General features: G+C 40.6%; 1 protein-coding gene across 1 annotated transcript; it reads left to right on the top strand.

The window, feature by feature from the left end:
- Positions 1–2,760: 2,760 nt before the first annotated feature.
- On the top strand, positions 2,761–21,822 carry LOC108666693 (transcriptional adapter 2-beta-like). The gene is made up of 13 exons (XM_047882478.1): positions 2,761–2,776; positions 2,888–2,985; positions 5,690–5,749; positions 11,330–11,597; positions 12,422–12,555; positions 13,276–13,368; positions 13,724–13,863; positions 14,712–14,834; positions 17,527–17,623; positions 18,119–18,177; positions 18,519–18,714; positions 19,892–19,954; positions 20,759–21,822. The coding sequence occupies exons 1-13, from the start codon at positions 2,770–2,772 to the stop codon at positions 20,927–20,929; spliced, it is 1,509 nt and encodes a 502-aa protein (XP_047738434.1). The 5' UTR covers positions 2,761–2,769; the 3' UTR covers positions 20,930–21,822.

Raw genomic sequence — 21,822 nt, 5'->3', positions numbered from 1 at the left:
TGGTTGAAAGTTAAGAGTACCAAGATTGGCGCAGAGAGGCGCGGGTTCGATCCCAGCTCTGTGCGCCAGTTTCTGGTCAGAATCGGCAAGGAGGCCGGGCGGTTAAGCACAGCAGAATTGGAGCAGTCAGTTGCGATTTCGAGACCGCAAAATGCTGTGAATGTTCTGTGATGTTGAAAATCGGCGACAGACCTACGGCCTAATAAATGCTGAAACCGCTATTAATATTATTATTATAAGCCGGCATCGGAGGCCTCCAGCTACCAACCGATCGTTCTTACTTGTTCTTTGCTTTATCTATCCCAGTGGTTCCCAAACTTTTTCAGGCTGGCGCCCCCTTTGGCTCCCTATAGTGAACCTAGTGAACCCTTTGGCTCCCTACGTGTGTTTGGTTCCCCCACACACACGTATAAAAACATACACCTCTTTCTTGAAATTCAGTACGCTGCAATTTTAAAAGATAAATGTTAAACACAAATGTGTATTTCACAAATAGAACCCCATTTAGTAAGCCAATATGTTTTTTTAGCTGTTTTAACTGTTTCAGCACTAGAAAGTTTGAAACCTAGGACGTCTAGGGCAAATTTACGGCCGGACTCGTGGCCGGTCGCACGACTAATCTCCTAATTCAATTTTCAAGTAATATTTCTTAAATTAAAGAACGCAGCTCAATGAAACATGGACCCTGTATTTGTCAAAACCTAACGGTGATTTTTAGCTGGTAAAAACTTTTAAATTTTACCTTCATTCGTGAGTTATATTGCGATTAAGGCAGAAATTTGCAGTGATCAAAGAATTTCTTCCAAACTCCTGAACAGACTTGAACGAAATTTTGAATATACATTCGTAACTACCAAACGGTGATTTTTTTAGCCTATAAAAATTTTTTCGATTTTACCTTCGTTTGCGATTTTTTTTCATTTACCCATTTCACCGTTATTCTTAATTTCACACTTCCTTATATTCGGCCCGTATCGCCGGATAATCTGTCGCTTAAATTTTCGGCGACAAATAAATTTCTTCTAAACTACTGAACAGATTTCAACGAAACTTTGTATATAAATACCAAACCCCCGAACGGTGATGTTTAGCTCGTGACAATTTATCTATTTTGCTTTTGTTCGCGCGTTATACATATATATGTAGGAGGAACGACCGGCTTTTCTACTGGCCGGTTTAACCAAGAGCCGTTTACGTATATCCGTATATCATGTATAGCCGTATAACACGCAAACGAAGGCAAAACTAAAAAATTGTAGCGAGCTAAACATCACCGTTGCTGAGGTTGGGTATTTAAATACTAAGTTTCGTTCAAATCTATTCAGTAGAAGTTGTGGAAGGAATTTCTTGATTCCTACAAATTTAAGCACGTATTGCTGTTTAAATCACGAATGAAGATGAAATGAAGAAAAAATACTTGCGAACAAAGGCACAATCGAATAAATTTTCACGAGCTAAACATTACCGTTCGGTAGTTAGGACTGTAAATTCAAAATTTCGTTCGAATCTGATCAATAATTTGGAAGAAATTCCGTGATCACTGTGAATTTCGGCCCGTATTGCCATATAACTTTTGCAAAAACAAATGAAGGCAAAATTCAAAATAAATTTCACGAGCTAAACATTACCGTTAGGTTCTAATGAATACGTGTACCAAGTTTCATCGAGTTAAGTTCATTAGTTTGAGAGATATTCTTTGATCATTGAATTTGGAAATTGGCCGTGAGACCAGCCGCGAGTCTGGCCGTTAATTTGTCCGAGACGTAAACCAAGGAGAGGTTAAAAAACAGATCTGGGTGAAAAAAACCATCGCTGGGAGTCATGCGCTGCACGTGTTGTGTACAAATCGTCAAACAAACGTTGGAACTTCTGACTTTGACTTCGGACTGCCGCCCCCCAAACGCCCTTTTCTTCCTTACCGCCCCCCAAAATCTTTCCACCGCCCCTAGGGGGGCGATATCACCCACTTTGGGAACCACTGATCTATCCACTCAGCCACCCTGATTAATGAGAAATTCTTGAAATTTTGCGTAGTACTTTAATCGATCGATCGGTAAACTACTTATATTCACAACAGTCGCACATGTGACAGTCGGATTTTCTATGTCGATCTGTCTATTTCAATTGTCAGTGATCAAGAATCAAGTCGTTCATCATGATACTGATGTCATTCCCGGCAACAGTGCAAAAATATATTATTTGGTATTGAGCCGAACCAAGGAAACGGTAGCTATTAGCCACACAAAAAGGCTATACTTTCATGTTCATGTAAACCAATTGCACTTCATGGATGGTTCTCATAATGTATGTGAATAAGCGAATATATTCAAGTCGCGTAGCAGAGCTTGGACTCCAATTTATATAAAATAGGTACAATAAATTCACGTAGCAGTTTGACACTTATTCGTTCTTCTGTGAACTTTGTAGGTACTTAGTTAAGGTGTAACAAGTGTTCATTCTCGTGTTTACTTTGTTGTATTTCCGGCCGTAAATTTGTCCAAGACGTGTTTTTCTCAGAGGATTCATGATTGATCACAGGGAGGTTTGGTAAAAATGTTATATACAACTGCCAGTCTTTTTAGTGTTATATGCAATTATTTGAAAACTCAATACAATGAATACCAAGAATGATAGAAAAATAGGTTTAAACTGCTTAAATTCATTGCATATATTTGTTTTATATACGGCCATGATTATATTTTTACTGCCCAGCGGTTTTAGGCTTTTCAGTTTTCATGCCAGTTGTTGCTTGTTGGAGCGGTATCAAAGATGGCGGGTGAGTATTGCCAATGCTCTTTCCAATCGGCCACTTTTTTCTGCTTAATTTCAATTATAGAGCTTCAATCATAATGTAAACTTATTATTGACGTTTCTTTTACTCTTTCAGATACTTTCGCCCGATATCACTGCAATTATTGCGAAGATAACATAATCGGATTGAGGATAAAATGTGTGGAGTGCGAGGACTTCGATTTGTGTTTACAGGCAAGTAAATGAATACGGATCCTGCATTTGGAAAGCCGAAGTTACCCTCGGATGGGAACTTCACTAACTTGTATTGAGCTCTCGCATCATTCGCATGAATATTTCCTATTGCTATTATGTAAATGGTAGAACTTTTTTTCCTTTATTTACGTCCTTAACAAATTAGAGTACCGTACTGTTTTTGTTTTTTTATTTGAGCGCCTAATAGTAATGGTTATTTGTACGTAATCATTGATAATTACGTTTCAAAAAGAGACCCAAAAGTAAAATTTACCTCTCATAGTAGCCTATATAAAATTGAATTTATTATAAAATTAAAATCCTGTTATCCACAATTCCTTAGATATTAATAAATGTAGGCTAAAGTGTGCTAATTAAAAAAATGAAAGGTTCTAAGGATCAAGTCCACATTTTTGCATAAAATTTCCATTTGAGTTTTTGACCAATGTTCAAAAATGGGGAAATTTTTGCCCATTTTATATTATATTAATATATATATATACCTGTTGGCTCTAAATAAATAGCTGTTCAATTTTTTTCATAATTTTGAAGAAATAGACTGGACACTTATAAAATTTCACCAAAATGTCAGTCGTTCACTATTGCAAATGCCAAATGCTCAAGTTTTTCTAGACTTGTATTGTGAGCTGTTTTTAACTAGCAAACAAAAAGAAAACATTTTCTGCAAAAACAACTATTGAGTTACAATGCAAAAAAGAAAAAATTTTCATGGACTAGCCTAAATATACACATGTTTAAAAATAATACATACATACCTACTACGTACTACCTAGCACTAGCAGGCTAGCAGTGCTAGCACTAGCAGCAGCTAACAGCTAAGCAGCTTAAATTTTAACTTTTAATAGCCAGTTTTTTTTAGATATGTTAATATTTTAGTTTGTATCTGGAGCCAAAATATCAATTGATTACAAAACAAAGTCTATTGATTTTGCTTCCCTTTTTTTACAACACTTCTAAGCTAACAATACAACAATTTTGGTGGCCAGTTGTGTGGATGTAAGCAAGTTAGCTTGTGTAAGAAGCAACAGATGTGCTATACCAGGCATTCCTACCCATTACCATCATAGCCAGATATGCAGTTCCATTCCAATAAGGAATATAAATATGCAAAAGATGGCTGAGATATGACCACCAAAAAATCCTGTTAAATGTAACTGGGCCTGTCTTATCTCACAACTGGGCCTGTCTTACCTCACAACTGGGCCTGTCTTACCTCACAAGTCACAACTGGGCCTGTCTTATCTCACAACTGGGCCTGTCTTATCTCACAACTGGGCCTGTCTTATCTCACAACTGGGCCTGTCTTATCTCACAACTGGGCCTGTCTTATCTCACAACTGGGCCTGTCTTATCTCACAACTGGGCCTGTCTTATCTCACAACTGGGCCTGTCTTATCTCACAACTGGGCCTGTCTTATCTCACAACTGGGCCTGTCTTATCTCACAACTGGGCCTGTCTTATCTNCTGGGCCAGTCTTACCTCACAACTGGGCCAGTCTTACCTCACAACTGGGCCTGTCTTACCTCACAACTGGGCCTGTCTTACCTCACATCCATCTTACTCTGTAGTTGTTCAAAATTTGTTTGAATGATTATTTTACTTGACATACCTAAGTATACATTGAGTATATTGGACTAAATTTTTGTCTCTTGCTTCAAATAACCATTTTAATTCTTTAGCTTGTTTTCATTGGAGAAATTGAGGGAACTACTGTGAATTGCATCATCTGTGTGTTTTTTTATAATTTAATTTATTATAATTTGTTCTATTTATATTTATTCATATTTACCTAAATTTATATAGGTATATTTATAAACATATGAAGTATAAAAAATGCCTAATTACCTACAATATCTAATTAAAAATAATACCTACATGCCTAGCAGCTTCAATTTTTTTTATATCCATCTTATTATGTTAAGTACCTATAATGAAATACCGTATTAGTTTCTGGAGCCAAAATATTAATAAATATATTAAAATGAACATGTTAGAATAAATATATTAAAATAAATATTTTAAAATCCGAACTTCTACATCATGTAATGCATAGAATAGGTAGTATATATAATCTAAATTGAAATTTGTAAATGTTACAAGATAATTTTGCTTTCAACTTTCAAAGACTTATTAAATCTCTACTCATCTGATCTTGTCACTTTTTAAATTAGTGATTTACTTTTCGAAAAAATATTTAATTTGAGCTTCTTATGAACTCTGAAGATGCTTGAATTTTATTTATGAATTGAACCCAAAATGATTAATTGCATGTTCATAGTTTTCTGTAAACTGGCAGAGATCAGTTCAGTGGGAACTTATGCATCAGCATCATATACTATACGGTACCCATGTTATATATCTGTTAGTTTTAAATTTGCTTACATTTGTATGAATTATTATTTTTAGAAGTAATTATCACTATTATGAATAGTAATATGATGCTCTAATTCTATACCTACATATAGATATAAAGATAGATATAATTTAAAAATATTTTCTCTAAATTTAAAATGCCCAAGTATCAGAAGTTCTTTTATCCCTCTTAAAATTGTGTGATTGCTCATTTAATATTATGAAGTTCTGAAAAGATTTGTTATTACATTAGATATATTTCCAGAAAAATGTCTTATTTACTTGAGCTTTTATCATGTCCTTGTTATTTACTGAAGTTTGTCACTGCAGTGCTTCTCGTCTGGAGCCGAGATTGGGAAGCACAGAGCCGGCCATGACTACCAGTTTATGGTGAGCGTCAGCCATAATTAGCCATGCATGATTCTTCATCTGTTCATTTTGTTGTTCATCTGTACTAATTTTGTTGATCATAACCTCTTCGGTTTTCATTTCAATGATAAGAAATGTTTGTAGAATACCTAGTACCGCTAGTGCGGTAGAGTTGATTACATGGTACTAAAATAGAATTAATTCTCATAGAACAGTTTGAGTACACTATTTACCAGTGCATATGTAACAGCCAAACATGTGCTGGTCATTTTTCTATTTGAAGATCCTTTGATATGCTGAAAATTTACATAAATGTAATTTTCTTCTCATTTCAATCTTGAGAATTTGCATGATTTTCATCTAGTGTAGGCTGGCTAGCTAGTGTAGGCTTATAAAAGTCAATTTTGAGCTTAAAATTATCAATCACATGTACAGACTTTTCCTTTTAATGTCTGATATGTACCTCACTGAGATTTTGTCCATGGCCCTGTAATTTGCATCCACTCCTTCATAAACAATTACAGACTATTTGAATTACTATTGAAAGAAATGTTAGCCAAACTTGAATAACTTTGGCTTAAGAACTTTTAGCATTGATTACTAGTCATCAGGAATGCTATGCAGCTGCATATATCCCGAGGTTTTCATTCATGTTATACATGTTCATGCTGCACATAGCAATCGATTATTCTTCCTTCGAACTGAGTGTTGATGAATGACTGCAAGAAAAGACTTTTTTTTGACATGTAATTTGCCATGTTTTGGTGTTGAAGATATTAACTCTTGCTCCATTGCTATTCAAATTTTTACAATTTCTCCCAGAATTTTTTGCACATGGTATCTGTATTACAAGTGTGTTATACTATGTATACATATACTATGACCAACGTTTTATATGCCTGTATGATTAATTTCTATGCTTCACATCATATCTTGCATTGAAATCATTTGTATAAAGAACTCCACCTTTCCTGTTACTGTCTGTGTTGTCAGTTCTTTAGCTCTCTTGCTTAAAGTTTTTTGTTGTCTTTAAGTCTTGATATAATTTTGTTAAGATGCATTAGTTATTTTGCATGGTTATGACACTGTGAGATTCTCTGAGCTTGTTCACAAATGTTCACTCTATTGCTATGTGGTTGATTTTAACCATTAAAACTTATGATCAACATTACTGCTATTCCTTATAGCAACATGTTTTCTTCATGTAATTTACTCACTTTTAAGTGTTTCATGTGTAATGCATGCTGAGAAATCATTCAATGAAGAAATCTTTGATATGCAGCTCTTCATAATACAGGCCCTGTTTTTTATGTGTGTTGCATCTATATTCTCTATTTAATCTCTCAATGCGCATCTTGCTCTAAAATTATTCCGTGTATTTATTACTATTTTCTTTGCCTGAGAAGATTAAAATGGGATAAAAAAATTTGCTTGATGGTAGATTTCATGCTTAATGATTGTAATTGTAATGATTGTAATTGTTGCATTGTTGATCGTGTTGCTACAATCTTCCTTGTTCAGCTTATATCTAGAGTCATGAGTCAAGTAAGCATTTGAGAGAAACATGAAGGAATCATGTGAGAAATTCAAACAAATTATCTGCTATTAGTGCTACTGTAAAATGGGGCAACTTTGACCACTTTTTTTTCAAAACAATGCCATTATTTTACTAGATAAGTTAAACTTGAATTGAAACATGAAAAATACAGGTCTATACCCTAGCTTTACTCACCATAAATTGCTGGCTCCTGCCTCTCATAGTTTTGATGTAATTTCAAAAAAAGTGATGGTCTTTGTTACCCCAGCTCTTGGGGTTTCTTTGACCGGGTGGTAAAATCATTCCAGGTTGTGGTGCATTGTAGTAGAACTCTTCTAGTTACATATGCAAAAGACAGATTTTAGGAAAGTGTCATAGTTTGCAAATGGGGGGCGCTGCCCCCCAATGGGCGAAATGTGACCACCTAATGGCAGCCGTGACGGGGTAAAATTGACCGGTTTGGAAATTAAGTTAAAATTACCATATATAAGACTCTGTAGAGTCTGAAACATGAAGAAAAAAACATTAATAGGTGTATCAAACATAAAATATGTTATATAAGTACCTATGGTAATTTTAACTTAATTTCCAAGCCGGTCAATGTTGCTCCGTCACGGCTGCCATTAAGTGGTCAAAGTTCCCCCATTGGGGGGCAGCGCCCCCCATTTGCAAACAATGACACTTACCTAAAACTCGTCTTTTGCATATGTAACAAGAGTTCTACTACAATGCATCAAAACCTGGAATTATTTTACAAAAAAAAAAAAAATTGGAGGGGGTACTCCGACAGGCTTCAAATAATAGCTCTTTGTTGTGGGTCACATTATTAATTTTTTAACCTATTAGAAATGCAAACTTTTTAAATTTTTCTATTGTGTTACGTAGCCTCAGTATTGGGCCTTTGATGGCCATTGACAAAATTTTTCTATGTCAAATTGTTTTTGAGTTTTGGGGGTTTTTGTTAAAAAAACGAAAAGTGATCAAAGTTACCCTGCCGGTCAAAGTAACCCCATTTTACGGTATATATTGTGATGCTCATTTTTTTAATTCTGTTGAAAATTAGTTGTCTACTTTTTAAAAAATGCAATTTTAAGCTGTAAGGTTAAGTATATATACATAACACTAAATTATATCAATTTTACAAGCCCAACAAATCAGTATTAGAGTTTTGTGAGAGAACAAGATGTTTGTTAGTACCTCATTTCACCATGTAGCTCATATTTTGCCATCATACAATAGAAAAATTTCTGGACTTGCTGTTTTTGAACTGAAGTTCTCATATATTTTATTGTTGATCTTGAGTTATAAATGTATTCACAAGATCTAGTTTTAAGTTGTTGCCTATGCCTTGCCAGTTCACTGTAATGCTGCTCATGAACAAGAAGCTCTATTATTGCTGTGGTGTGCTGGTCTGTATCTGTATTGGTGTGTGACAGGTTAGTTAGCTATATGTATTATTGCTTTGGTGTGCTGGTTTGTGTTGTTGTTGTGGTTCCACAGTCTCATTTTTACAAGAGACCCCCCTTGCGCAAGTACGACACCACTGATAGGGGGTCGCTCCAGAGCTGTAGGGTCGATGTTACGTGGTGGTGTTGTCTGAGATCCTGCCAGAGCGGACATTCCAGGAGAATGTGAGTGATTGTGTGGGGAGCTCTCTGGCAGGATGGGCAGGTGTCTGTGTCTGCTTGGCCTATTCTGTTTGCATATGTTTGTAGTGAAGGGTGGTGGCCGCAGCGCAGCCTGGCTAGGTGTACTCTCTCCAGTCTAGAGAGCTGTGTTTCTGTGCTGCTTATGTCAGGTGGTGGGTGTCCAAGGACTTAGTTGTTGCCGGCCAGCTCCAGCGTTCTAAGTGTCATTATTGTGTGTAAGTGTTTTTTTGTGCTGGTGTTGCCTTGGGGTGGGGGTACTGTATCTAGTATGTTGGTGTAGTATCTGTGTGGGGTTTGCACTATTTGTCTGTGTGTAGGTGGGTGGTTGCATAGGTAGTGGCACGGGTGTTCTGTGTTGTTTATGGCTGGCTGGTCTGTGTTGTTTGTGTTGGTGTGTGACAGGTTAGCTAATGTTTTGTGTGTTGTTCTCTTCTTTCTGTCATGCACCTCCTCACATCACTCGGACTGGCACACATCCTCCACATCTCGGCTCTCATGACCGAAGTGGCGTCTGCACCATCCATGGCATCTCTTGCCATCCATGGCATCTCTTGCCATCCATGGCATCTCTTGCCATCCATGCCATGGCATCTGTTGTCATCCATGGCATCTCTTGCCATCCATGCCATGGCATCTGTTGCCATCCATGGTATCTGTTGCCATCCATGGCATCTGTTGCCATCCATGGCATCTGTTGCCATCCATGGCATCTGTTGCCTACCATGGCATCTGTTGCCATCCATGGCATCTCTTGCCATCCATGCCATGGCATCTGTTGTCATACATGGTATCTGTTGCCATCCATGGCATCTGTTGCCATCCATGGCATCTGTTGCCATCCATGGCATCTGTTGCCTACCATGGCATCTGTTGCCATCCATGGCATCTGTTGCCATCCATGGCATCTGTTGCCTTCCATGGCATCTCTTGCCATCCATGGCATCTGTTGCCATCCATGGCATCTGTTGCCATCCATGGCATCTGTTGCCATCCATATCATCTGTTGCCATCCATATCATCTTTTGCCATCCATATCATCTGTTGCCATCCATATCATCTGTTGCCATCCATTTCATCTGTTGCCATCCATGCCATGACATCTGTTGCCATCCAAGCCATGGCATCTGTTGCCATCCATGCCATGGCATCTGTTGCCATCCATGCCATGGCATCTGTTGCCATCCATGCCATGGCATCTCTTGCCATCCATGCCATGGCATCTGTTGTCATACATGACATTTGTTGCCATCCGTGCCATGGCATCTGTTGTCATACATGACATTTGTTGCCATCCGTGCCATGGCATTTCTTGCCACCCATGCCATGGCATCTCTTGCCATCCATGCCATGACATCTGTTGTCATACATGACATTTGTTGCCATCCATGCCATGGCATGTGACAGCTGTCATCACTGCCTCATTTCTTGAATGTATGAATTGAATCTTTTACTTGACAAATAATTACTTTTCATCAAAAATTACATGCTCTCATTTCTTCTACGAACGTTTATGTAAAAAAATTGCAAAATAATTGCAATATCCATTTGATGAAATTGAATCTGCCACAATGCTCATTCATACATTCACTACTAATCATATTTTCTTCAATGGTTACATTATGTACTTGTATGGTGCTAATGCATTGAGATGTAATATGCGTTGGCAAGATGTGATATGTTTGACTAATGCATTTGGTGGCTGTTTCTTTTCCTCGTACAATGATACACTTAATTTATATTTTCATCTGCTGTTGCTGCTATGTATGTTCAACTCCAGTGCTTATTCTGCATTCTTGCTTGTCTTTTTGCTGTGTTCTGTTTTAATTTTTTTTCATTGCCATGTTTGTCTCATGATTTTCACTTTTGTTTTGTTTGACATTTTGTGTGGTGCTTTTACCATTGCTCTCTCTCTCTCTTTGATTTTTTACTTGTTTCCCTGCCAATTTTAACCTTCTCATTCACTGAATTTCCTCCTAATTTTTTGTTATTTCTTCATTACCTTGCTCTGCTCTTGCTCTCAATTTCTCTTATACTTTTTGATTCTAATTTGGAATTGTACAATCTGCCTTTCATTTTTGAATCAATTCTTTCATGATTTCAATATTCTCACTTCTGCAACAAATCTGACATTTATTTGTGGTTTCTTAGTCCTATTTTTACTTCCATTGTACTTTTCAATTAAACTTTTAATGTTGTTTGTTGCATCGGAGTCATAATTATTAATGTCTAATTGGCAATTATTTGACATGCTCAATTGTGAACGGCTGGGACCTTTTTTCTGACTATGATCATATGTTTAACTTCTAAATTATTTGTATGCGCAATTTTGTTTCATGGCTGGGAGCTTTTTTCTGACTATAATAATATATTTTAACTGCTAAATCGTTTGTATGCGCAATTTTGTTTCAAGTGTAGCCGGGGATGTTCCACCAGGACACAGGACAGTACAGCCTGTTCAGCAGCAGTGCTGGAGCAGCAACAGGTACCTGTACTGCAGGAGCAGCTACAGGTACCTGTAATAACGGTAGTGGAGGTGCCCCCAGCCTGCCCCCAGCAGCTCCACCCACCAACAAGAGGATATGGACGGCCAGGGAGGAGGTACGGCTGCTGGACGCCATCGAGCAGTACGGCTATGGCAACTGGGAGGACATCAGCCGACACATCGAGACCAAGACGGCTGAGGGTAACTGCTTTATTAATTCATTCATTGGAACTTATGGCACTTCTTATCATAAATCTATTCATCAGCCAACATATCAAGACTAAGACGGCTGAGGGTAAAGTCCAGGGCCCATACTTTTAAAAAACTTAATAGATTGTAAGTTCATCAGCCTATCAATGACGGCCTTTCAAGCAAAATCCACCAATCATAGACAAGAAAATAGAGCGTAAGTGGTACTTACGTTCACTTAGCAAGTTTAGAAAGTATGACTCCTGGTTTATAAATCCATTCATTAGAACTTATGCCACTTCTTATCATTAATGCATTCGCTATGAATAAAATCTGAATGAGAATATATATGAAAAACCTTGTTAAGTATAAATGATATACTAGTTCTGTCGGTTATCTATGTAATAACTATTGTTATCATGCAATGCATGTGGCATGTATGGAAAGTGCTGTGCTCAATAAATGATGAGGAAGTGCTGTGTACTAAGTTGTTGAATAAATAAAGTCAACAGTACCATATGTGATTAAAATTCTTTGATGTACCTTTATACATGTGATTCATTGAACAATCCACTACCCATGGCTTCATCAGCATATGACCATGTGTGAACACTACCTACTCACACAATCAACAAATTCACAGGGTGTAGTAGTACATATGGTAAATATATATAGTGTAATAGATATGCCCAAAAAAGGTGTAATAGGGTGTAATAGATATGTAAAATATATAGGTTGTAATAGATATGCCAAAAATTCCACTACACTTGAGTTTGTGAGCACATCATCACGTGAGAACACTACTCAGACTTGATGCAAGCAACTGATGTTGACAGAGGCGCGTCTGAAGTACATCGGCTGCTACATCGACGGCAGCATCGGCAGGGCAACCTGGGGGCCAGCCATGCAGCGACGCCAGCTGCCTGTAGAGCACAACCTTAACGGTGGGTGGTGGTGCTGTGGTGGTGATGTGGAAGTAATGTGGTGGTGCTGTGGTGCTGCTGGGGAGGTGCTGTGGTGGTGCTGTGGTGCTGCTGGGGAGGTGCTGTGGTGCTGCTGGGGAGGTGCTGTGGTGCTGCTGGGGAGGTGCTGTGGTGCTGCTGGGGAGGTGCTGTGGTGCTGCTGGGGAGGTGCTGTGGTGCTGCTGGGGAGGTGCTGTGGTGCTGCTGGGGAGGTGCTGTGGTGCTGCTGGGGAGGTGCTGTGGTGCTGCTGGGGAGGTGCTGTGGTGCTGCTGGGGAGGTGCTGTGGTGCTGCTGGGGAGGTGCTGTGGTGCTGCTGGGGAGGTGCTGTGGTGCTGCTGGGGAGGTGCTGTGGTGCTGCTGGGGAGGTGCTGTGGTGCTGCTGGGGAGGTGCTGTGGTGCTGCTGGGGAGGTGCTGTGGTGCTGCTGGGGAGGTGCTGTGGTGCTGCTGGGGAGGTGCTGTGGTGCTGCTGGGGAGGTGCTGTGGTGCTGCTGGGGAGGTGCTGTGGTGCTGCTGGNGTGCTGTGTGGTGGTCAGTGGGGTGCTGTGTGGTGGTCAGTGGGGTGCTGTGTGGTGGTCAGTGGGCTGCTGTGCGGTCAGTGGGCTGCTGTGTGGTCAGTGGGCTGCTGTGTGGTGGTCAGTGGGATGCTGTGTGGTGGTCAGTGGGCTGCTGTGCGGTCAGTGGGTTGCTGTGTGATGCAGGTAGTAGTGATGACGGTCTATGATGCAGGAGTGGGACAACGATGCAGAGTGCGCCGTAGCGCCGCTGTTCCTTCATCCCACGGACGACGAGGACGCCGACATCGCTCTCAAGCTCGCCCAGGTGAGACCTGCATCACTAGTGATGGTGGTCCATTAGTAGTTGGTGGTGTGATGGTGGACCATTAGTTGGTGGTGTGATGGTGGACCATTAGTTGGTGGTGTGATGGTGGAGCATTAGTTGGGAACACAACGAATGTTGAAAAGAACCTCTTCAGGGTTGATAAGAACCTATCCAATGAGAAAAACCACATCGAATTTTGAAGAGAACTATTTAAATGTGCCACTATAAACGTATGATTGCTGGAGGGCTGAATATAGGTGCGTTTGTTGTGCCTGGTAGACATGTACGTTATAAATATAGGTAGGTGCATATGCACCTCACACAATCACACAAATAAGTGGTATGTTGTCTGCAGGTTGACATGTACCTGCGCAGCCTGCGCGAGCGGTCGCGGCGTAAGCGCGTGGTGCGCGACTTCCAGCTCATCCAATTGTTCTTCAAGCGAGAACAAGACAAGCAGAACCAGCAGCCCAGGAAGAAGAACAGGGATGACAGGTGTTCTTGCAACAACACTCTTATCTGTTCTTATTTATCTGTTATCTCTTAACGTCTGTTATTTGTTATCTGGTGTTATTTGTTACCTATCTGTTAACATCTGATATTTGTTATCAGGTGTTATTTATTTGTTATCTGGTAACATCTGTCATTTGTTAATTGTATTCTCTTATCTGTTCACCTCTCGTATGCCACAACAAGCAGTTATCAGCAGTTGTTCTCTTATCTGTTCTCTCGCGCGCCACAACAGGCAGTTATCAACAGTTGTTTTCGTATCTGTCCTCTCGTTCGCCACAACAGGCAGTTATCAGCAGTTGTTCTCGTATCTGTTCTCTCGTTCGCCACAACAGGCAGTTATCAACAGTTGTTCTCGTATTCCACAACAGGCAGTTATCAGCAGTTGTTCTCTTATCTGTTCTCTCGTTCGCCACAACAGGCAGTTATCAGCAGTTGTTCTCTTATCTGTTCTCTCATGAAAATTATTAGTAAATTAGCCATGGATCAAAAAATGTTTCTTCTGAATTCAAAGTCAGTTTTTATTGAATGTTCTCACGCGAAATACTTGATCAATAATCTACAACTCTAGTCACTATTAATAAAATACAGAACACTCATTTTTAAATAGAGAACACTCGTCCTACTTGTAGGATATGCTAAATTTATTGTTGATTTTTTTCAAGTCGAAAGAAATGCCGGGCTGACTAGTTTTATTTGGCCGCAGTGCCATATTGATGGTTATAAGAGCTATAATATTGTCATGACGTAGACATGTGTTGCCATATTATATGTCATGTGTTGCCAGCAGCTGGCAAACATCGCTTGTTGCCAGTAACAACACTTTTTGCCAGGGAGGTGATGAGCGATAAGTTGCGCGGGGTCAGCCAGTTCCAGACGGCCAGTGAACATCACAACCTCGTCAGCTCCCTGCTACGGGAGAAGCAGCTCAGGACCAGGATAAAAGAGCTCAACAGGTGCTGCTCTCTTATATTTTGTACCTATGATATATATTATATTGATATATTAATGTATTGTGCGAGTCCTGCTCAGGGAGAAGCAGCTCAGGACCAGGATCATGGAGCTTAGCAGGTGCTGCTGCTCTCTCAGTTCTTGCATCATCTCTCTCTTATATTTGATTATATTAATGTATTGTGCGAGCGCTCCTCGAGCGGAAGCATCTCAGGTGCTGCTCTCTCACACCTTGCATGCTCTCTCTATTCAGAGTTCGTACCGGTCATGGAAAACCTGGGAAGTCATGGAATTTTATATTTATATTCCAGGCCTGGAAAGTCATTGAATTTCATTTCAGGTTATGGAAAGTAATGGAATTTGCAAATAAAATATGAAAAAAAAGAAGTGTTTTTCTGTGCTGCGTGTGTTGAACTGTTCAGTCTCTTGTTTCCTGCGTTCTGATTGGAGAACCAATCACGTGAGCTCGGTCACCGTGTGCAGTTGCATTGGACAACTTTTTGATGTGCAGTGGCAGCGTTTCATCTTCAGCGTGCAATTTCTACATCACCATGCCTGGAAAGTGTAAATTTCATGACTTGTGGTTAAGTATAGAAGCTTATCGTGACTGGCTTGCTCGTCATTCAAAGCATGAAGCTATAGCGATATCATGTACCGTACATTGTGCTCGAAAGACTTCAATGTGTCAAATATGGGGAAGTAGCTTAAGATCCATGCCATCTTTGAATAGCCATGAAGAGCTATGCATTTACATGTCACAGCTCGTGTTTTGACTACAAACTATGCTATCAGTTCAGGGTTCTTAGAAGTGGTCTGGTCTTGGACAGTCAAGGGGACTGAAAGACAGAGTTGACTTTAAGTGAACTATATTTATATTACGGAACGCGTGACAAAGCGGGGTGACTATATTAGCAAGGCTTTAGCTTCAGCCAGCAAACGTGTTGCTTGGGTGGCTGGCGAGTGACTGACTATCGGTGCTGAAGGCACAGTAGAGAACCGCAAGTGTGATGTCACTGAAGGTGGCACACACAATCAATGAACAGCTGAGGATGTCGGTCAGAACCGGACATACGCGTTTGCTATTTATCAGCTGTAGGAGATGATAGAATAAGCACGGTTAGTCTTTCAGTCATGCTAAACCTGTCGTATATGAGTCTTGGAAAATTATATTGATGGCCATGGAGAGTCATGGAAAAGTCATGGATTTTTTTTCTCTAAAAACCAGCACGAACTCTGTCTATTATATATGATATATTAATGTATATTGCGAGAGAAATTTATTTTCTATGGGAGATCAGGTGATGCTCTCTTATCCCCTGCATGCTGTCTCTATTATATTTGATATATTAATGTATTTAGCTAATATAATTCCCTGCTCTGCGAGAAGCATCTCAGGACCTGACAAATGCTGCTCTTTCAGTCTTCGCTTGTTCTCAATATGATGATCTCATGCATGGTGTCTTACGAGGTGAAATGGTGAACACTCCTTCTTTGGTATGAGCTTTATTGTGCAGCACATCATTCTCCAACACGGATATAATTCTTCATCATTGAAGTATCATCATGAGGGACTTTTCGTTATGCGATCATTTATTTGCAATGTACAATCTGTCCTACTTTTTTTGTACTTCAATCGAGTTCAAATTGTATGAGTTTAGATGCTTTTGTTCGAGTTCAATCCCTAAGTTCCCAATATCAAGCTCTTAAGTTTCCAATCTCAAATTATTTATTCTCAACGTGAAATTTCTCAATCTCAAATGCACTCTAGAGTCTAGACTGCGTCCATTCTTGAAATTTAGGATGTATGAATTATAGGAATGACACTATGTATGTACTCGGAGCTTACCCAGGCATCTATGGACGATACAAGAGTGCTGATGAAGATCACAGATGACCTAGACTGCGAGAGGTTACAGGCTGACCTATCGTCAATCTATGATTGGGCCCTAGTGAACAATATGCAGTTCAACGGCACCAAGTTCGAAGTAATGAGATACAGAGTGTACAAAGATTGGGATGCCACATCGCTACTTGGCATCAGATGGCACAGATATTGAGGAGAAGCAACTATATAGTTTGAGATCTCAGAGTGTTGATGAGTACTGAAGCCATGTTCAATGCCCAATAGAGGAAATAGTTGCCCGAAGCCTGCAATGGATGGGTCGGAGCGGCAGACATTTCGAACAAAAAAAGCAGCACCAATCATTACACTCTTCAGAGCCCTTGTTCTCCCCAATCTTGAGTACTGCTGCCAGCTTTGGGCGCCACTCAGACGGGTGCGGTACGGAAACTTGTCAGTCCAGCAGACTTTCACATCCAAGATCAGCGGCAGGAAGTGGACCTGAACTACTGGGAAAGGCTGAAACAACTGGGACTATACTCAATGAGTAGTACAGACTCGCTGTACAGACTGGCTCCCAACTTTGAGAGTGAGACATCTAAAATAGTGCCGTATTCAACGAAAGGGGAGGGAGACTGTGCAGGATTCCCCCATTTAATAACCAAGCCACAGCCAGAGTACAGACTATTCGTGAGTGATCACTGTCCGTGGTAGGACCTGGGCTCTTTAATGCCTCTCAAAAGCGCTGAGAGGAGCATAGTTTGGGGACTAGGAAGTTCCAAACTGAAACTCATCATAAGGTTATGTGTATGTAAAATGTGTATGAGAGTAACTTAATCCCGCTCCTCTGTGTGCAGGTATCGCCGTAACGGCATCCGTCACGTCGAGGAGTGCTATGAGTACGACACCGCCAGGGCGCGACGAGACAAGCGCAGGGAGACGCGCAGGAAACATGTGAGTCCTGCATGCCTATGTGCGTCTGGCTTGCCTGTGTCTTGCGTGCCTGTGCCTTGCGTGCATGTGTCCTGTGTGCCTGTGCCTTGCATGCCTGTGTCTTGTGTACCTGTGCCTTGTGTACCTGTGCCTTGCGTGCATGTTGTGCCTGTGTCCTGTGTGCCTGTGTCCTGCATGCCTGCGTCCTGCGTCCTGCGTGCTTGTGTCCTGCGTGCCTGCGTCCTGCGTGCCTGTGCCCTGCGTGCCTGTGTCCTGCATGCTTGTGTCCTGCGTGCCTGTGTCCTGCGTGCCTGCGTCCTGCGTGCTTGTGTCCTGCGTACAGGTGTGGACATCCCTAGTGTGAATGACATGCGGTGATCACTCAGTGCGCTAACCCTGATCTTCACGCATACCTGAACTAGGCACCTGAACTAACTTGTATCCCCCCACAGGGCACGTGTGGGGGAGGCAGCGACTCTCCCCTCCTCCCCACTGATCGTCTGAACTTTCCTGCAGGGCAGCCAGCCTCAGACTCCGACACCCAACCCTGCCCCAGCAACCCCGGCAACAAGAGAGTGAGTCATGTTTAGTGTGTCATACTTAGTGTGAGTCATGCTTAGGGTCATGCTTATTTTGCGTCTACTTATTTGAGACCTACTTAGTGAAGAGCTACTTACGCATCTTACTGCTACTTAGCTTAGTGTACTGGGCCTATAATTTAAAAAAAAGTGAGAGATCGTAAGTTCATCAGCCAATCATTGACTGCCTTTCAAGCAAAATCCACCAATCATAGACAAGAAAATAGAGCGTAAGTACTTACGTTCACTTAGCGAATTTTAGTATGGCCCCTGTTCTTTAAATTACTAATCTTAGTGGTGTTCACGGCGCTGCCACTAATATATCTCTCATATTTCAGAAACGAAGAAAGAAATCCCAAATCTTCGGACGAAAGAAGATGCACTGCAGCCGCTACTGGCGATGGAAGATGGCTCAGCGGGAGCTGCAGCGACAACAGCAACAACAACAACAGTCAGAAGAACGATGTTGCTGACACGCTGCCCCAGCTCAGCTCCTTGCCAGGGCATCATCTGCTGAGCCAACATGAGAGGAAGGTTATTATATTACCTCTTGCCAGGGTTTTTATATCACCTCTTGCCAGGGACCTAAACCTCTGTAGATTATATCCGTAGACAAAAAATTTATCATTTATGTCTATGCGATAGGTATGGAGGTCACTTGTTGACTAAGTGTGTAAGGGATCAGTAAGAGACCATCTGTCTAGATATCTTATTTCTTGATACGGGGTGGTAATACATGTGTTATTATAGAAGTATAAGCTACGGTGTCGACCGTAAGGTCAGAGAACTTCTAACGCGATGTATATCGTGGCGCGCTCGTTAGCTACTGCGGGGACCTTTACTAAGGTTCCCAGCCCTTTTATAGACTTTGTACTTCCGTTCACTGGGTTCTTGGGGGACCTAACCAAGGTTCCCAGCCCTTATATAGACTTTGTACTTCCATCCACTGTGTTCTTGTCCTCGTGACACATGTGCTGTATAAGCTGTTTATTATTACAAGTAGTGCGATGATATTAGAATATAACGAAGTCAATAACTTTTCTTTTATAATTTTATAGAAAATTTCTATGTTGAGAAATATTTTGAGTGTAATGATCGTAAATTCTTCATTCTGTAACTGTTATTTGCTACTTCAATGTTCCTAATTTGAAAAAAATGTATAATTATGTTGTAGTGTAGGTGCAATGGTGTTGTAGGTGTAATGCTCAAGTATAATTCTGTTGTAGAGTTGGTCCTATTTTCTTTTTACTAGCCTATGGTTTTCCAACTTTGGTTTTCTTTGAACCAGAGAAAACTAAAGAAAACCAAAGCCTTCGGTTTTCCAACTTTGGTTGATGACTTCAGTTTCCTACAAATTTCTATGTCCGCTCATGAAGGGTTAACCGTCTATTTAATGTATCTGCTTGCAGAATGTTAACCACGTACCTCAGTTTCTCATTGAAGTGTTTATCGCCTGTTATTGTTGTGGTGTTAATATATATCTTGCATTTATCACGGTCATCCATCAATCCTCCATAACGATGTATGCAGATGTATGGCATATTAGCGTAATAGTGTATGCAGATGTATGGCATATCAGCACTCACTCTTGGTACGAGACTTGATGTCTCCTGCAGATATCCGAGGGAAACTTAGCGGAAAATTTTTGTTCTATGCAAATAAAACGTTTTTTTTTATTTTGATTCGACATAAATTTCTGTTTCTTGTGCAGCTTTGCGCCAGCCTGAGCATGAAGCCTTCTCAATACATATCGTACAAAGCCCTAGTTCTTAAGGTAAGCCTCTCAATACATATCGTACAAAGCCCTAGTTCTTAAGGTAAGCCTCTCAATACATATCGTACAAAGCCCTAGTTCTTAAGGCAAGCCTCTCAATACATATCGTACAAAGCCCTAGTTCTTAAGGTAAGCCTCGCAATACATATCGTACAAAGCCCTAGTTCTTAAGGTAAGCCTCTCGATACATATCGTACAAAGCCCTAGTTCTTAAGGTGGGCCTCTCAATACATATCCTACAAAGCGCTTTCTTAAATTTTATATTTTTAGATTTCATCCCGACAATTTATTATAGCATTACGACTAGTGACTGAGAACTTATTATAGCTCTCCTGCTATTTACCTGATTTTGATTGGCGTGTTTTATTGATTGTATTTAATCCTTCACAATGAATGGATTTGCTAGGCTTGTTGCTATGAAATTGATTTCATGGTGTTGTGTGGAGCTGTATTGTGAACGAATTGAGTTGTAATGAACTGTGTTGTAATGAACTGTGTTCTAATGAACTGTGTTGTAATGAACTGTGTTGTAATGAACTGAGTTCTAATGAACTGTGTTCTAATGAACTGAGTTCTAATGAACTGAGTTCTAATGAACTGTGTTCTAATGTATTGAGTTGTAATGAACTGTGTTCTAATGAACTGAGTTCTAATGAACTGTGTTCTAATGTATTGAGTTGTAATGAACTGAGTTCTAATGAACTGTGTTGTAATGTATTGAGTTGTAATGAACTGAGTTCTAATGAACTGTGTTGTAATGAACTGTGTTGTAATGAATATTAAACTCGGTTGCTCCGTGCGCAGGAATCATTCGAGTGTCGCCACGGCGTTGACACGCGCGCTGCGACATCAAACTCTGGCGGGGGGACTGGGCTGGGCAGGCAGCTTTGGTGTCCCCCAGGTCTGGACAGCTCTGGACAAACTGCCCTGCACAACTTCTTCTCCAGCGCCGGCTGGATAACTTCAGAGGGATGAACAACGCTTCTTATTTAATTTAAATATCACTCTGCCTTTGTGTGCTGTTCAATGCTTTGTTGTCTCGATGCCTTGCAATGTTGGAAAATTAAGTTTTAATAACGCAGTTTCTTTTTGGCATGCTTGACGGCACAAGTTGTTACCCCGGCATCAATGTTACCCCGAGTTGCCGGGGTAACACATGTACAAGTTGTTACTCTGATCCAGCCCTCCACATGAAGGCTATGTTCTTTCACAAATTCATAAATGAAATGTGCCTTACACTATCACTGTGGCACTGAACGTATTGGACTAATCATCAAACTGAAATGTAAGCTGAATCTCGAGCTAGAAACTTGCGTGGGTTGTTTTTACAATTATTTGGCTGGCGGGGGCTGGGGCAACGCTGTTACTAGAGCCTGATATTCGTCCACTGATTTTGTGTTGCTAGGTTATCGTCTGTTCGATTTTATTTATTGTGATGGTCAGGTTTAGTTACAGCAATGGTCAGGTTCAGTCTATGCAATGGTCAGGTTCAGTCAATGCAAAGGTCAGGTTCAGGCAATGCAATGGTCAGGTTCAGTCAATGCAATGGTCTGGTTCAGGCAATGCAGTGGTCAGGTTCAGTCAATGCAATGGTCAGGTTCAGTCGATGCAGTGGTCAGGTTCAGTCAATGCAATGGTCAGGTTCAGTCAATGCAATGGTGAGGTTCAGTCAATGCAATGGTGAGGTTCAGTCAATGCAATGGTCAGGTTCAGTCAATGCAGTGGTCAGGTTCAGGCAATGCAATGGTCAGGTTCAGTCAGAGCAATGGTCAGGTTCAGGCAATGCAATGGTCAGGTTCAGGCAATGCAATGGTCAGGTTCAGTCAATGCAATGGTCAGGTTCAGTCAATGCAATGGTCAGGTTCAGT

This window comes from Hyalella azteca, unplaced genomic scaffold (genome assembly GCF_000764305.2).
Source record: "Hyalella azteca isolate HAZT.00-mixed unplaced genomic scaffold, Hazt_2.0.2 contig1365, whole genome shotgun sequence".
Classification (NCBI taxonomy): Eukaryota; Metazoa; Arthropoda; class Malacostraca; order Amphipoda; family Hyalellidae; genus Hyalella; species Hyalella azteca.
Note: the sequence above shows the minus strand (reverse complement) of the source record. Positions and strands in the feature narration are given on the sequence as shown.